This window comes from Columba livia, chromosome 25, assembly GCF_036013475.1.
Source record: "Columba livia isolate bColLiv1 breed racing homer chromosome 25, bColLiv1.pat.W.v2, whole genome shotgun sequence".
NCBI lineage: Eukaryota > Metazoa > Chordata > Aves > Columbiformes > Columbidae > Columba > Columba livia.
In genome coordinates, this window is record NC_088626.1 from 2049693 (window position 1) to 2066558 (window position 16866).

General features: G+C 46.5%; 1 protein-coding gene across 3 annotated transcripts in view; it reads right to left on the reverse strand.

Annotated features, from left to right (window-relative positions):
• LOXL2 (lysyl oxidase like 2) overlaps nucleotides 1-16866 on the reverse strand; it is a 44725-nt gene extending 27859 nt beyond the window's left edge. The window contains exons 1-7 of one of the 3 annotated variants that reach the window (XM_065040941.1): nucleotides 16581-16866; nucleotides 15802-16134; nucleotides 15448-15540; nucleotides 13148-13252; nucleotides 7368-7472; nucleotides 5780-6219; nucleotides 3346-3521 (exon numbers count right to left, since the gene is read on the reverse strand). In XM_065040941.1, the coding sequence (XP_064897013.1) occupies nucleotides 3346-3521; nucleotides 5780-6140 (537 nt within the window). In that variant the 5' untranslated portion in view covers nucleotides 6141-6219; nucleotides 7368-7472; nucleotides 13148-13252; ... (1 more) ...; nucleotides 15802-16134; nucleotides 16581-16866. Of the gene's footprint in view, nucleotides 1-3345; nucleotides 3522-5779; nucleotides 6220-7367; nucleotides 7494-13147; nucleotides 13344-15447; nucleotides 15541-15801; nucleotides 16135-16580 lie in introns of those variants that run through there. The other 2 variants (XM_065040939.1, XM_065040940.1) reach the window with 2 other exon arrangements.

A 16866-nucleotide genomic window follows, 5' to 3' on the forward strand; every position in this document is an offset into this window, starting at 1 on the left:
GAAAATCTCATTCTATACTACTTATCTGCAGCCCTTCCAAACTGGGAAATGGAGGTATGTACGTCGTCCAATAAAAATAAACTCTGCTCGAGGGTTATCCTGTTGCTTTAAAGAGAGTGTGAACTCTCTGCCTGTCAGATTTTAGGAAGCAAGGCCAGATTGGAGCAAACGGCAATTCGCGACAGCCCCTCCAAGCTGGAGCCCCGTCAAAATGAAGTCAGATATTATCTTTTCCCTCTTGGCTTTCCATGGTAAATCTTGGCAGCCCCAGAGAACTCAGCACTAAAGGGTCTTTAAGATGCTTTTAAATGATGAATTTATGATGACGTAGCTGTCCCTGGCAGTGGGGACACACAGAGCTCCCTGTCACAGGCAAGGGAAGCCCAAGGGTGATGGGGTACCAGGATGCACAATGTATTTATTTACCTGGAACGTCTGCAACAGGAAAGTGGAACAAAATCGCTGCTCCTACCCCGACACATGAACATGCACTGAGGTCAGCGCTCGCTCCTGTGAATCTCCTGGTCATAAAAACATCGGTTTGCAAACAGATGCATTTGGGAATCGTTGCAGTTGTTACTAATTAGCGTGGGAACGCAACGCTGGAAGGTGCAATTGAATACATAAGCTCAGTGCGTCATCTTAAACCAGGCCTATCTGGAGTAAAGCCTGGCTGTAAAAGCAGCTTTAGGGCAAACTGAAATCTCTTCCACTGGAAAGCTCACTCAGTGGGGATTTTGTACTGGTTGAGGTCCGTGCAACAGCTGAAGCCAGTGGGACTGGTGGAGCGACCCGACCACAGCATCACTGCTCAGTAGAAGATTCCAACCCCCGATCTCATTCCAAAGAGAAAAATATCACTAGGACAAGCTTTGGGCTACAGGCTAAAGGACCCAGCAGCTCACAAAACGATGATGTTTCCTCTGGTGAATGCGAGGTATGATGTGCAGAATTCCCAGGCGTGTTAGAGAGGGCAAAGACTTTCAGCTCGCGTTCACACAAGCCTTTTGACCTCCCTGTTTTGGAGTTTATGACCCTATGAGTAACCCTGCTCATCGTCTTTGACTCAAACTATGTCACGCCAGCTGCTAACGAGATAAAGCGAAGATTAAGAAGAGGAGGAAAGTTGAGAGAGGGGGAGAGAGTTTAAACATTTGACAGCTAGCTGTGACTGAAAACCTCTTCCACAATGGCATCTTAAAAATGCATAGCATATCACCTTCAGCCTTAATTCTGCTACAACGAAACCAGCAGAAAAAGATCCCTTTGGTTGCCAGTGATCTTATAGGGACATAAGAAGAATCAGCTTGGTTTTGCAGAAAGCAACAGTTGTTCATAAAATCCAGGCAGTGATAGGGAGGGGAGAAGCACATGGACACATAGAGCATGCCGCCCAGAAAATGCAACACTATTTTCTACCACCAAGACAAAGTCCCAGTCTGACAACTCTCAACTTAGTGCAGGTACTTAAAAATAAAGCTACTCTTCTCTTTACTTTGTCCCCCGCCCAGTGCTCCTCAGTGATTGCTGTGGATGCCGTTACATGTCGCATCCGTGGACACTTTCATCCAACCGGGGCTCCCAAGAGCTGCCAGGACACGACTTGTCTCACACCGATTTCTCCTGGGGGATCCTGTTGATGAGTCAGGCTCCTGCTACATGAACTGCTTCAATCTCATGATTCATTTTACTTATGTGAAGCTTAAGCACCCCCACAGCATCGGCACAAGCCAGCCCTCAATTACCCAGTGTGTTCAACTCATTAGTCAAACTCCAGTGCTTAGCTAATGGAAAAGACGAGCCCTCCAAAGCTTTTATGATTAATATCTCAAGCATCCCAGAGTGAAGTGACCTCTGTCTAGACTAAAGCATCTTTTCTTCCAGGCTTCTGTTTGGAGGGTTCGCTGTGGCTTTGGGGAACAGGCGTCTGCCAAAGCCATCAGGGATGTTCCATGATCTCGCCTCATTCCCTGAGCAACAAATGGGGACGTTGACGGGTGCAGCCTGGGATCCCTCCGGAAAAGTCTCTTTCTTCCCCCTCCTTAGCAAGGTCAAGGCGAGAATTTGGGTTATCGGATCCTATATCTGCACGCTTGCAGAAGATGCTGAATGCTGCCCGCTCACCCATATAGTGTTTTTCCTAAAGCCTCAGCAGGGCAATAAAAGGTTTGACTGAGCGTATTATCTTCCCTTGTCAAATATCCCACACAGCGTTAACCTCCAATGCAAAAATCTGGTAGAAGAAAACGCTGGGAGAATTTTTCTACATCAATCAACTGCTGGAATAATTTGGTTTTAGAGTGATAAAGGAGGCTGTATCCACTGTTTCAGATCACGCACAAAGCCAAGATTCAGCCATGGAAACCACATTGTGGTATGTGATACATCCTGGATTCTCTGCTTAAAATAAGATTTGGCTCTGGCTACCTGGATAGGCTCTGTCGATCAGTTTTGACCAGGGGCAACCACTAAATTCACATACTGAAACACCAGAGCATCTGAAATGAGGGAGTCACCACAAATACTTTCCAATCTGAAAAGCTGAAGGAAAACCACCACATTTTTTCTTTTCTTTTGAAAGCTCAGCTCAGCTTCTTTCCAGCCCAGCATTCCCCCAGCTCTTCATTCTGCAGGGAGCTGACAAGTCCTCTGGAAGGTGACTCAAGCATCTCACTTCTGTCATTTCCCAAGAGCCTCAAGAACCAGAACCGTCCCCACAGCGACCAGCCCACGTTTTCCTCTCTTCAACTCCTTTCATCACTTCCAGTACTAATCCCCCATTCCCGCAAATATTTCCATACAGTTATCATGGTTACTTGGTCATTGCTTAGCCAAACTGTGCAAAAATCTCTGTATATCCTTCCTTATAAATCCACCCATTTTCAAGCCATGGTTGTTAGCCCTATTCACCTCCATATCCCAGCCTACCTGCTGACCCGCACTCCAAACCGACCCTAGGACCAAAAAGGAGGTATCAGGGGAAAGGAAACTCAGTAATTTACTACTACGAACAGAGTCACGCAGGTTTAAGGTCTATGAGTACAGCACATATCCTGTTCTCTTCAAATACATTCCTATAAACACCATAAACCCGTCTTCAATTCCAAAAACTGCAGAACAGGCGTAATACATTTTCTCCTTATTTATCCTATTAAGAAACCCTTTCAGATTCTTATTACACACAAAGTGCTCTGAACGGCTGAAATTCAAATCTGAAAGTTGTGTCTAGAAGCACCATCAAGAGTTTGCTCTAACCAGAGCACACAGCTGGGATAATCCATAAGGCGCAGCAGCAGCCAGCCCTTGAGCCCTTGATCAGCAGCTTGGCGTTTTAAGTGAGTTTACCTCTATTTGGTTAAGCAAGGAGTTGTCAAACTTGAAGCCGGGGATCCTCTTCTCGCTGCAGACCACCCCCACGTCCTCGGTGTGCTTGCAGTCCGTCACCCCCCAGCCGTTGGACGTGCACGCCGCCAGGGTGCTCTCCTTGCCCGTGCAGTGGACGTTGTCCAGCCAAATTTTCCCTAAAGGGGCAAGAAAACGGAACTGAGACTCACAAAGAGGGTAAATCAGGAGTGTACTAAAAACAAGTGAGGCTGTTGTGTTAAGGGAAGAGATTATTGCTAAAATAAACTTGAATAAAACAGCTGAGGAACATCAATGATACACCTCAGGTGCTTAGTAACTGCAAACAGCTTTGCCTCACACATTTTCCTTATTTACATGGAAATAAAACATACCAGCAGCCTGAAGTGGATCTGACCACTGACCTCCTCTGATGACGGCCACTTCACAGCACGCAGTGTCACCAGGTCCCCTCGATTTGCCTGATTAGACCCTGCCCTCTAATCATATTCACCAAATCATCCTCCTCTCTTCAAGGCTTCTCTTCACATCACTCCTCCTTTATCAGATCCTCATTAAATGTCTTCTTGGAGACAGCTCAAAGTTCTGATTAAATGCCCCAGCTTTTTAAAAGCAGATTTTTGCAAAAGCTTTACCAAACCGCTGCTGATTAGAACCCCCTGTGATTTGGGTGCTCTTCGAAAACAAATTGCCAGATCCAATTTCCACACTGTAATTACCATTTTCTCTCCAGCAAAAAGTGTGCACACAAACGTACGCATGTACATGCATATATATTTAACAAAAACCAGGTTCCTCAGAAGTCATTTCTGAGATGAGCAGACAGACATCAATAGGTGTCAACTGCAAACTTCACGTCATGTTTTCCCAAAGCACCTGAGAGGAAAAGACCCAACGGCATCTCAGATTCATGTTTTCAAAGCGCTGCTTTTCCCTTTGGAAATGCGCTGGGCAGCCGCTGCTCCCCTACAATTTGCCCCCTAAACAAGCAATCCCCATATTTTAGGGTACCAAATACTTCACTTATCTAAAGAGTAACATCCTTTGGATGATCTTCAGAGCCTCCAGGAGGTTCTGTAGCCGATTCCCTTGGCTGTCCCAGGTCTGTTAGGTTCAGTTGGTTAATCCCCAGCCCTCGCTGTGCTCCCCCAAACAGGAGCAAAGAGCTCCCGCAAAGCCTGGCCCTACAGTTTGAGGAAGGCATAACTCCCCCTACATTGAGATTTCCCCAGCTATTCTGGCATGCAGAGAACACTCGCTCCCATTAAAATCACCTGGCAATCAGTTTCTGGGTTGTTTTTAAATGTCACGGCCTCTTTCTTGCTTGGAAATCTCCTACTCTACCCCAAGAGCCAAAATCCACAGCTTGGGACAACATTGAAGGTTTCGCGTCTCGGTCAAGTCACTGTTTGGGTCCGCTTGCTCTTTTATGGGCAATTTTATAGGTGTGAGCACTAACAAGTGGTGCTAAGGAACAGACACATTTATCCCTGCTGCAGTGGAAATAATCTGTGGGTTACTTCTGTGTTTGCAGGAAAAACTCTCCATAAGTCAACATTTAACTAACAGCACATGAAAAGACAGCAATTAAACCCATTGAGTTCCATGCTATCACAGAGCTAGTCTCCCTCAAGCATTGTTATTTTAAGAGCTCATTGCTACAGCAAACAAACATTCACCTTTCAAAGTCTTTGTTCAGCACGTATTTGGGAATGAGGTGCAACAAGGTGCAAACCGCAATTATTCACAAGTCTATCGTGTACAATTTCAAAGAGCGAGAAAGGATGTACAATTTGGGGCTGTACAATTTGGGGCGGGGGTGAATAGCTTTTCCCACCAGGAACAGCCCAAGAGAATTATTATAAATATAGCTTTATATAGGAGATGAAGCACGCACACTCCTTAGGGGTTTTATAGCTAGTCTGCACCGCACAATGCGATGCATGTGTTTCTAAAGAGGCTAACAAGGGAAAAGAAATATTTGTATAGCATCACGTAGGTCTGTTTAGAGCCTAAACAGTTCAGAGGAAAAATCAAATAGGAGGAAGGAGCGTTTAGATGTTCTGTTTGATTCACTGCAAGGCAATGGAAGCACGAATAGGGAATAAGTTACACTTGGTGTGATTTCCCTTTTGATAAGCTATACTGGTCCTACCCTTACCCAGCGCTGGCTGCTCCCCAGCATCCCTGCCAGAGCTCACACGCCACAATCTGTTCCTTCAGCTCTTCATTCCTCAACTTATTTCAGTCCAAACAAGCCAACGCTTCTTATTTAATCTAATGGGAACCTGATTTAAAGAGACACCGCTCCACTGAGAAGCTATTTCTGTTACATTTGTAGGAAACCTCATTCTCCCTTCAGTTTGATTGTCTGGTCAAGAATGACTGGTACAACCCGGCTGCTCCTTTTCCTTACCTTCCCCCTTTCCGTACTTGGAGCTGGGCAGCCAGGACACGGCCTCCACGTAGCCCAGCTCCCTGCAGACCACGTGCGCGGCGTGGATGGAGAAGTCGTCGTCGCACACCGTGCCCCACTCTCCGCTGTAAAACACCTCAACCCTTCCTTCGTTGTGCTTCCTCTTCTGCCCCGCGAGCCGCAGCTGGATCTTGGGGACGTTGGCCGGCCTCTGGGGGGGCTGGTATACCTGCGGGGGTGGCTCGGGGTAACCGGGGAGGTAGGGCCAGTGTTCATACTGGGCAAAGCCCAGCGGGCTCAGGGAGGCGAAGAACAGCGCGATGAGACAGTGGTTACGGGGAAAACGCAGGAATCTCGCCATTTTCAGCGCTCACAGCTCCCCGAGCCAAGTCCTTTGCTACCAGCGGCCGACCAGTGCAGGTAGGGACCGCGTGGCTGTCCTGAAATAAGAGGAAATTTCAGTAAAGCTTGGTAATGACACAGACTTTCTGCTTCTTCTTTCAGCATTTATGGAGGAGACTATGTACAATGCCCCCTGTCAAAAACAAAGACCAATAAATTATTTCTTGGGGGGTAAAAGAACAAAACCCCCCCCCCAAAATCACGATAAGCATTTCAAACTTTATACCACATTGCTGAATAGTTTTAGCTGGAAAACATTTTTTCCAGGGTAAAATTCTACAGGTCGCAAGTGCGAGCCATTGATTTTCCTGTTTCTCTGTAAATCCAATAGTTCAGCAGCTCCAGCAAGCTACGGCAAACCCTGGTTTAAACCCAGGTCAGAACTAAACCCCTTTTTCCCCATATCTCCTTAAATAAAGAAACTAAAATGATCACTTAAACAGTGGCAAAACAGAAGGGTAATGAAACGTATTACAATACAGTGTTTATATTGAAGCTTGTTTTCCCAATACGACCATTGAAGAATTATTTCTATCGCTGCGTGTCCGGTTTCATCTGTAGAGAATCAACATGTGTTACTGTACAAACACTTGGCAGAAATCTTGGCCAACCTCGTTTGTCCGATGCAGGAGTTAGTGGTCTCCAGTTTAGGGTTGCTAAGTCTGGATAGCGACTGACTTGTCATCTAAGTGCTACATCCTTAAATAAGCTCATCATTTAAGCCACGAACCAGCAGCTTTTTGACTCATTAAAGGAATTTCACCCGGATGCTGTGCGGAGTTTGAATTCTGGCCCTTTTCTGCCCCGCTTCCCGCAGTCCCCAGCACATGGAGCGGTCAAGCAGCACACGTGGGGGTTGATGATTGAATAGTTTCCAAATGAAGCAATGCCAGAGTATAGTGGGAAAAAACTCTCCAGCTCTTTAAAGCTCTGTTATTTCCTGGCAGCCACCAAAGGGGAGGGAGAAGGGGAAAGACTTGGCTCCAAAAATGGATGTCTAGAAGCTAACATCCTCCTGTATTTTCGCTAGGTCTTAGCTATCCCTAAAAAAACGTTCAGAAAATCAGATATACATACGGAGACGCAGCAAAACACATTAACCAGCCTTCCGAGATGCCACAGAAACCCCAGGCAACCAGCCTGAAGTTCCAGAGACGTTGGTTTAAAGCTCAGTTCTGACACTGACCTGCTGCGGGACCTCGGGCAGGTCACGTCCAGGGCCGTGCCTCAGTTTCCCCTGGTGTTAAACAGGGCTGGTGATCCTGCGCTTCCTACTGAGGTGCTTTGAGACCTGGGGACGAAAGGCATTTGCCTAAGGAACAGACAAATGATATAGAAAACGTGGGTTACAAGTCAAGCACTGGACATCAGGGGAGGGAACAAGAAAAGCAAGTGGAGACTTCACAACAGGTCTAACTAAATCTCAGGGGTAAAAGGAGGAATATACAGCAAAAATTTACTGGAAAGCAAACATTTGGTTTCAAGGAGCCAGGTACTTTCACCTTGGTTTCACAAGGTTGAGATTTATATATTTGCATCAGGCATTCAGGGAAATATTGCTATGGAAACGATGTATTTTTCACTTTTTTTGCAGGTCAGGAGGTGAAGCTGAGAGAGAGAGCGATAAAATCAAGTCCTGCCCCATGCCAGAGAGAGGGTTTCCCAAAGAAAATGCACCCGACAGCACAGGATACATGTGTTCTGTACAAATAAAAGGCTCTCTGGTCAAGGCACATTAGTACTAGTCAGACATGCCCGACTTCAGTACCTACCAGCACGGATTTCAAAAGAAACCTCTTACAATGTTTTCTCATGGATACAAGATGCTTTTTTAGCCCAGAGGATAAACACATGGGCAGAGCAATTGCCATGAACAGCATACAAAAATGCAAGTGACCCCCTTAGATCATGACAGAGAAGAATAACATATGCTAGTTATAAGTGAGGATACCAAAGCGGGGATGTCTAACCTCAAGCCTCGTGCTCTTTGGAAAAATCTGTTTGAGTTTTAATCTGCTTTAAACATCTGTTTTGACCTACTTCATTTCACGCAGCTGTTGTTTCTTGCTACTGCATACATTGGATTTTAAAAGCCTCAGCAAATGTTCATCAAACTTAAGTGGGACTGAAACAATCTCTCTCCAAAAATTAAGATGAGGGGTAGCAGGGCCCTGGCTTAGCTGCAAGTTCTTCCTAAATAAGTCATTATAGCTTTCCCATGGCTGTCCCACATACACTAGAATGTTGTGCAGGTTCTATATTGCTGGATTCTGAAACATCTGGATGTTCTTGCTGTGTATCAGGATATTCGAGAAGGCAAAGGCAGATAACGTGTGGTGAGTGGCCCTACGGTCAAGTCCTGAAGGACCTTTAGCTCTCAAGACATCAGAAGGCACATCGGTTTAATTAACAGAATACACCAAATTCCCCTCTAAATTACAGTTTTATCATACTCCAGAGAGCCCAACAGTAAACTAAATAAGAATATTTCAGTGGAGAAAAGGCTGGACAAACAGTGTGTAACCAGCAGGTCAGCATGTGTTCCCTGGTCCAAGGCAAACAGTGACCAGGTTAATAGGGGGTGTCGTGATTGGAGGCCAAGGAACAGCTAAAAACTGCACAAATCCAAATTCCAGGACCGCTTGCTATTCAAACCAAAGCTCTCGAGTCATTTCGCTGAAGGATTTCAGCCAAAAGACACAATGATGTGGGGAAACCATTCGGAGGCAGGATGTAATAGTTCCCAGCTGAGAGCGGTGCTCCCTTCAGTGTTAATTAACAAAGCAGACAGAGCACCGCACCATGTCAGAGCCCTTTAAAGAAGTCACAGCACTGGGAGATCCCGTGGTCCACGAGCAGCTGGAGGGTGACAACAGACTTCAGGTTGCTTTAATTGATACCAAGATTAGTCAGGGAGACAATAATTTAAGATTATAGTAAATGTAGGAGGTGTAATTGTCACTCCTCGCAAAGCCTCGTGAACTCAGACACCCCAAGAACCTCAAAACTCCAAAAGACGACTGCAAGTGGGTTTTTGTTCCCCATTTAACAATAGAAGTGGGGTGAGGGAGGACAAGGTTGCCCCAGAGCTCCCTGTTCCACAGAGGCAAGTTTGACCAGCAAAAAGGAACTTTAACAAGCCTGTAGGAACCCCATCCCAAACCTTCACTAAGGCAAATCAATCAGGACACACATTTTGTGCTCAGGCCACACGGCATCATGTGTCACCTCTGTCAGGATCCTGCGAGGACCAGGTTGGGCTGGTCCAAAAAACCATCCTAGTCCAGTTTCACCTGTGGAAGCAAATCCCAGAGGAATTCTCCATGAGATCAGAGCGGCCACAATCCTCCACGCTTCGGCAGACACCACCGCAGTGTGTACCAGCAACCACAGCTCCCTTTTCCCTCAGGTCGTGTTACCGGCTGCTTCAAAATAGCCCCACATTCAAACACGGAGAGGAGACAAAGCTTGCACAGTGTTTGCATCACCCCAGAAATACCACCCCCCTACCCACAGGTCTTGTTTATTGAGGTGCTAAAGAGAAACTATTCAGACTAAGTCACGATGTCAGGAAAAGTAGAAGCCAGTGGAATTTGAACACGGGCAGGTTTTAGTGTTTCCACAACCCAGGTTCAGCGGGGAAACTTCAGGAGCCCAACAACAGACTCATTAAGAGCATTTAAACACGGACAGTATCCGACAGCAGCCAACTACACACACATCTGTGGCAGCATCATTATAAGCCACTATAACAAAATTTAATAAGGAAAATGTTTCAGTAAATCTCTGCTCCCGTGAGCAAGAGTTGGACACATTTTTTTCCCTTAAATAAAGCTGCACATGAACTCCCAAGGAACAAATCTAGGCTTAGATCTGCAGGACGTTTGGTTTGGGCTGGCTATTCCCTTTATTGTGGGGCTCATTCCTCCCCTCACACCCTCTCCTTTATAGCCTCCAGATTTACTAATGACATAATGCTAAAAGTATATATTTTGGTCTCCCCATTCAAAAGCATCCAAGACAGACCATTAAAAACCTATTGAATAAAGTCAGTGGAGAAGCCAGGAAAACACTCCAGATCTCCTGGCTCTCCGTCCTGCACTTCAGGCTGTAAGATGATTCTCCATCGCCACATTAACATGTAATTTAAAGCTTGAACGCTTGCTCCTGCTGGCTGCTGACTCAGTCCTTTCCAGGCCTCTGGTCTAAAGTCTTGAAGGGGGCAGATGGACACAGGTTTATGGGGAAACACGCACCAGCTCCACTTCAGAATTATCTTGAGCTTTTACTTCTTCGGAGCCTTCACCAGGTAAAATTAACAGGCTGTTCACCTTCCCAAATCAACAGCGTGCTCCTCCCAGCAAGGACCCCCTTCTGAATGTCACCACGTCACCTCAGACCAAACCAGAAACACCAGCTCACTCAAGACAAATAACATGAGTTAATTACTACTAAAGAACCTTCCAGCCTCTGCTTCCCATTCAAAGGTACCTACATACGCACCCTCTTTACTTCCCCCCAAAATCTTACTGAAGTATGTCCTACCTGGAAGAAAAAACAGTTTGGAGTGTTTGCCAGCTGATGGGGATAAACTACAACAGACAGCACTTAGAATAGACAGCAAAAAAAGATGTATATGGCCCAGGAAGGTATGTTGAAGTTGTTGCTGTTGAAACTAAACATGAGAAGCTCTGACAGACACACACAAGTTAGGAGAGGAGGAAACAAAAGGCACTTGACTTGTGTTTTAAAAGACAGCTGCAAGTCTACCAACAGAAAAATCAGTGTTTGTGGGAGTTGCCTAACCAGAGTTCTTTAGGTCTATTTCTCTAACTGAAGCAATTCACGTTTGCTTCCAGTTTTAGCTCCCTGATGCACTCATTTATCTCAGAAGGCAAAAATAACTTGCCTGGGGATCAGATGGACACACTCAGCATCTTCCCTCCAAGTCACAGCTGCAATTCAAACATGCTTCATTTTGGGAAGCTCTTTATTTTCCTTGTCTTTCCCCTTGCCTGGTGTCAGAGAACGAAGACGAATGGAGATGTGAACTGTGACATCTCTCAGGCTCCTGGCCAGCACCAGCTGGCTGCTCCACAGACCTTGGGCCGTACTCTTAATAGGAAACAGAACTCATTCCCAAATATTCTTCATAGTAAACACGTATCTGGACACACGTGCTCCCAGAGGATTGCACAGAAAGCGCTTTACAAACCGACGGCTTGATCTGCTGCATCATTCCATCCCCTGGCGTTGTCCCAAGACAGGACATCGCTGGGTTTTTAGACAGCACCAAGGATGTCATGGAACAGTTCAAGAGGAGAGAGAATAAAAGGTTAAAATAAATAAGGAAGAAACAGAAAAAAACACAGACAGGAAGTTAGCGGTACAGTAAAGACAATGAACTTAGGAGTCAAGATATTGGAAACAAATCCAGATAATTGCTAGGCATGCATTTTGGGTCCCCGCTTACTTTGCAAAAGGATGGTATGTTCAGCAAAATGCACAGTTTCTCTATTAAACCACTCTGCTGAAGACCAAGGCTTTGTCCTCTACTGCATCATCAAGACTCTCTCCAACCTTGGTGGCTTTTCTAAGCTGCTAAAGCTTTCTTAAACATTTATGTAAAGGCCTCATCCCTGCACTTGTGCCCCAGCACCACACTGGGCTTGACTGGAGAGCAAAGAGTCATCTTGAGCCTCATCACCCCAAGTGAAGTATCCAGCTTCATATTAGTGACCCATTCTGGTTTCTCCCTCTGTGTTCTGCTATCACAGTAGTTCATGGTAACATGTTATGTTTCCTAACTGCTCTCTAGCTTCCAACCAAGGAAATTCCACCACTCTGGGTAGTTCAATACAGACAGAATGGAACTGGCAAGTAGGAGCCCTGAAGCAATTCTTTCCAGCCCCTATTCAGTACAAATTTGAAAGCACTGCAATGTCATCTTCATGAGTTGATTATAGAGATGCTAAATAGTTTTCATACTATGCCTTCAGACAGCTAAACCAGCATCTTTATTGTCTTCTCAACTACCTTGGTGTATAAACACCTTGGTGTTTATACCTTTGTTTACCCCCACACAGTAACACCTGTTTAAATAAACAACAAAAATGAATGTAAAAGAAGGCAAAGCTATCTGTGTGCATGCTGAAGAACCACAACCCCACCTGGCTTAGGTTTGTTGCAGAGACAAACACCCCACATTTCTATGCTGCAACTTTTCAGGTGGATATTGCTGCATAACCTGGACTCATCTCCAAAAATACTGCGACTGCTGCACAATAAAACAGCCTCAAGAAAGCTGCTGGGAGGCTGAGGGCTCCTTTGCAAGGGGCTGCGAAGCCCAAGCAATGACAGCAGAACCATTTCTAAAGTAGAGATATGATTGTTTTGCACTTTCTGCCAATGGGAAACATCTGCACTGGAGCCTTTCCCCTGAAAGAGCAGAGTTATTCAGAGAGGAGGATTTAAACTGCTCCTGAAGTTTAGCTGGTAACATTTACACAATGCTGATGGCATGTGCTCTAGCTTTCTGCTCTAAATCAAGCATATTTTAATAATATTACAGAATATGCATTGCCTGAACTTGTAGACAGTTTGCAACACGTCTTTTCTATTTCATCTGTGCGTGCCTGTGAGCAACAAGGGGAAAAAAGCTGTAACTTGGTCACAACATGTGGCAAAGTGACACTGGACATCTGTGTCATCCCACCCCAACAAATCAAGTCTCAGGGGGCAGGAATTAGGAAAAAATATCTCCCTTCTTCCCAGCCCTTTACATCTAAACTTCATACTTTCTAACAAACTAATGGGGAGAAAGAAAAGACATTCAAAGAGAAAAGAGAAGGAGAGGAATCAAACTTTCAGCCCCGAAGCAAGAGAGGGTTAGAAATGTTTAAACTAATTAATGAGCTCCTTCAACTCTAGCAATAATTGTGCTGCTCTGGGCAGGATGGCGTTTACCTCGGAGCCAGTGGTGGGTTGTGCTGGGGGTGACCTCGCTCTTGTCCCGCTTGACGAAGTTCTTTCTTTGCCGGCTGAGTGGTCCCCTCTGCGCTGGAAAATATCCTGCAGGCAGAGAAATACGCTGCGAGAAGCTGCTGCTTCCTGGCAAATTTCACTAGAATTCGCCAAGCAAACCCCTCCCAAGACCCGGCCCCTTCAGCCTCAGCTCATAGCAGTGATATCATGGGCTTGTCTTGTAATCCGAGCAGAAGGACTGCAAAAAAAGAAGAGAAATGGGGGGGGAAATGTAGCCAGAGCTGCAAGGAAGGAGGCGCATTAGGTACACAAATGCTTTCTCGGGACATTCCTAGAGAACAAATATTGCGAATCACACCAATACCAGGGTTAAATCAATAATACAGTGTGATCACAGGGGGTTTTAAGCACCCCAATTTGATGCAGAGCATCACAGTGCCAAGCACCCCACAAATACAGAGGAGCGCAGGATCGTACAGCGCAGCATCTTCAAACCCACAGCCCTGCCCGCGCTTTGGGGAGTCCCCATCTTCAAACCTGCACCCCTGCCTGCGCTTTGGGGAGTCCCCATTGTCAAACCCGCACCCCTGCCTGCGCTTTGGGGAGTCCCCATCGTCAAACCCGCACCCCTGCCTGCGGTTTGGGGAGTCCCCATCGTCAAACCCGCACCCCTGCCCATGGTTTGGGGAGTCCCCATCGTCAAACCCGCACCCCTGCCCGCGGTTTGGGGAGTCCCCATCGTCAAACCCGCACCCCTGCCTGCAGTTTGGGGAGTCCCCATTGTCAAACCTGCACCCCTGCCTGCGGTTTGGGGAGTCCCCATCGTCAAACCCGCAGCCCTGCCCGCGGTTTGGGGAGTCCCCATCGTCAAACCCGCACCCCTGCCTGCACTTTGGGGAGTCCCCATCGTCAAACCCGCACCCCTGCCTGCACTTTGGGGAGTCCCCATTGTCAAACCCGCACCCCTGCCTGCGCTTTGGGGAGTCCCCATCGTCAAACCCGCACCCCTGCCCGCGGTTTGGGGAGTCCCCATCGTCAAACCCGCACCCCTGCCCATGGTTTGGGGAGTCCCCATCGTCAAACCCGCACCCCTGCCCATGGTTTGGGGAGTCCCCATCGTCAAACCTCCAACCCTTTGGGGACTCTGCAGCTCTCCCCGCTATTCAGGAATCACCCACCTTAACCCTTCGCCATCCAGCAACTGCTTTTCCAGCCACTCGATGTTCTTAAAGCTCATACCGACAGCAGCTCAAAGCAAGGCACACACGTAAAAACCATCTAGATCTGCAGCAAGTTACTCCTTGATGTCCCAAAGACTAACCGGATGCTAAAAATCTTCATTAAAAAATGGAAAGACCAATGAAAAATCCCAATCTCTGCTGTGTTAGGGAATTCAGAGCATCTGTGGTGTGAACAGAACCAGTGAAATAGGAACACTGGTCTGAGCTGGTTGAAACGGTTCTTCTATCAACAAGAAGTTGCCAAATCAATTAGATATTATTCCGAGGCAACTGTAAACTTCTGCTGTTGTTTCAATTGGGGGTGGTTGTATCTTAAAACTATCCTTTTTTGTCTGCCATTTAGGCTTTTAATGCACCGTAACCATTCTATACACTCCCATTTTTCTGTTACTGTGAAAATACCAAGAAAACGGTGGCTTTCAAATCTCTGTTACAGAAAAGACCTTGAAACTTTGTCTTCTGACCCAGTTTGAGACAGCAACATGTTCTTTGGGAAATGCTTACACTGCAGAATAGAAATGTATTTTCTCATCACCTTTGACCTTGGGTTTTTAAATCGATGTTCAATGGGTTTTCAAACAAGCCTGAAGAAAGAACAGGGGGTATTCCCAAAGGCTGATTTTGGAAGGAATATTCCCATTTATTTCAGTATATTCATATTTGTAAATGACTCTCTAGCAAGCCCTTTCATAGCACAGGACCACTGCATCCTCTTCTAGGTTAGTTCCTATTATTGGAACAGGACATTGCACTGAACTGGGCGCCAATAGAAAAGGAATCCGCAACATGCTGGCAACAGCCAGGAAGCTCGTTTGGAAGCGTAATGCGGCCCTGAATAATTTAAGGAATGTCATAACTCTTCACTGAATGAACTGACAATACCAGAGCAGCTCAGCCTTGCAAGAGACCATAAGGTGTTCGGCACAAAGTCTCTCTTGATTTTCGTTTAACAGACTCTACACAAAGTGGTCTGGTCAAGAACGGAGGGTTCAGCTCAACACAATGGGCCCAGTACTTACTGGTTTTGGAGGTGATACCTACCCAGAGGAGACTACACCATCTGATAATAGTGTAATGGCCATGACAGCCACGTTGCCATGAGTTGGAAAAGCCTCCTGCAGGGTCAATTGTGTTCTTAAAAAAACAGGAAAAAGAAATATTAGAAAGAGGACAGTTGTTTCTTGGTGTGATACACAGCACATCAAGATGTCAGGACTTAAACCCATGGTGCAAGGAATCAAAGCTTGGCTTTTCTCCCCAGAGAAGCCAGCATCAGCGGGTTTTGCCCACCACAGCGCCCTAATTCTCCTGTCCCCACTCACAAAAGCAGCGAAAGGCTGCAGATTGCAATTAGCACCATGGCAATCAGCAGCACACCACCCCGGCTGGACTCGCCTCGTTCAGTCTCAGGAACGTCGTTGGGAAAACGTGTCGCAGCAGAAGCTCCGCAGAGTTATTTCGGACTGGCAGGAACCCGAAGGCAGTTTGGCCAGGAGGAATGTGTGAGCGTCTGCTGATCGGGGCATGGAGAAACATGACAGCCTGCCGAAGGAATGTTTGCCGAATGCCCGGGTCAGGTAAGGATACGAGCAGCAAATGCCATGCAGGCTTCCAGCTGATGGAAGGGTTTGCCGGTTGCATAAAGCGAAGCATTCAGCAGGAATTCAGCAAAGCTCTTCGAGGTAACACGCTGGATTCAGGGAGTTTGCTGCCCCCTTCATATTGCAGCTGGTTAAGACCGAAAGAGGAAAACTTAGGAAACTGCTCAAAATCATGTCATACAGAAAAAAACGCTGCTTGAACTGGATTTGCATCATCTGGTCATGCAAACAGGCAATGAGGGAAACCACTTGTCAAGCCCACCAGCCACCCTGTCACCTCTCAACCTGTTTAATTGCGACCTCATTGCTCTTTGGGCTCTGTGGAGCTCACTGCTGTTCTCCAGAATGGATGCACAGATCTGCCACCCCATATCCCAGCCTCTCCCTACAAAAGGCCAAAGATGCACCCTTGTGGCAGCAGCACCATCGCTAACGGCGGACACTGCTTTGCTGCATTCAGCAGCTCTGCAAATATTGGATATTTTAATGAAAAACACTTGTACAAGTACCAGCTTGGCTGAATTGGTCTCTTGGCTACACATGCAGCGGCTATTCCACGTCCACATCCTTTACCTGCATCTTTTCTTCTGCATCTGCCTGAAGGACACACCTTGCCACACAGACAAGCAGTCACAGTCACGGTCTACGCTCCCAAAAATTAGATACACGCTATTAGGTTCTATAATCTCTCGTCTCCAATTTTCAGTTCTTCTGAAAAGGAAAGGCTCATTGCCTCCCCAAACCTCGTGTTTTCACTCTGTAGACTCGCTGGAGCCGCAGGTCGACTCGCCCTTTCCAATTCACGCAGCAGATACGCTCAGCTCCGTAAAGGTTGCTCCGCACACAGATGATTGAGGCG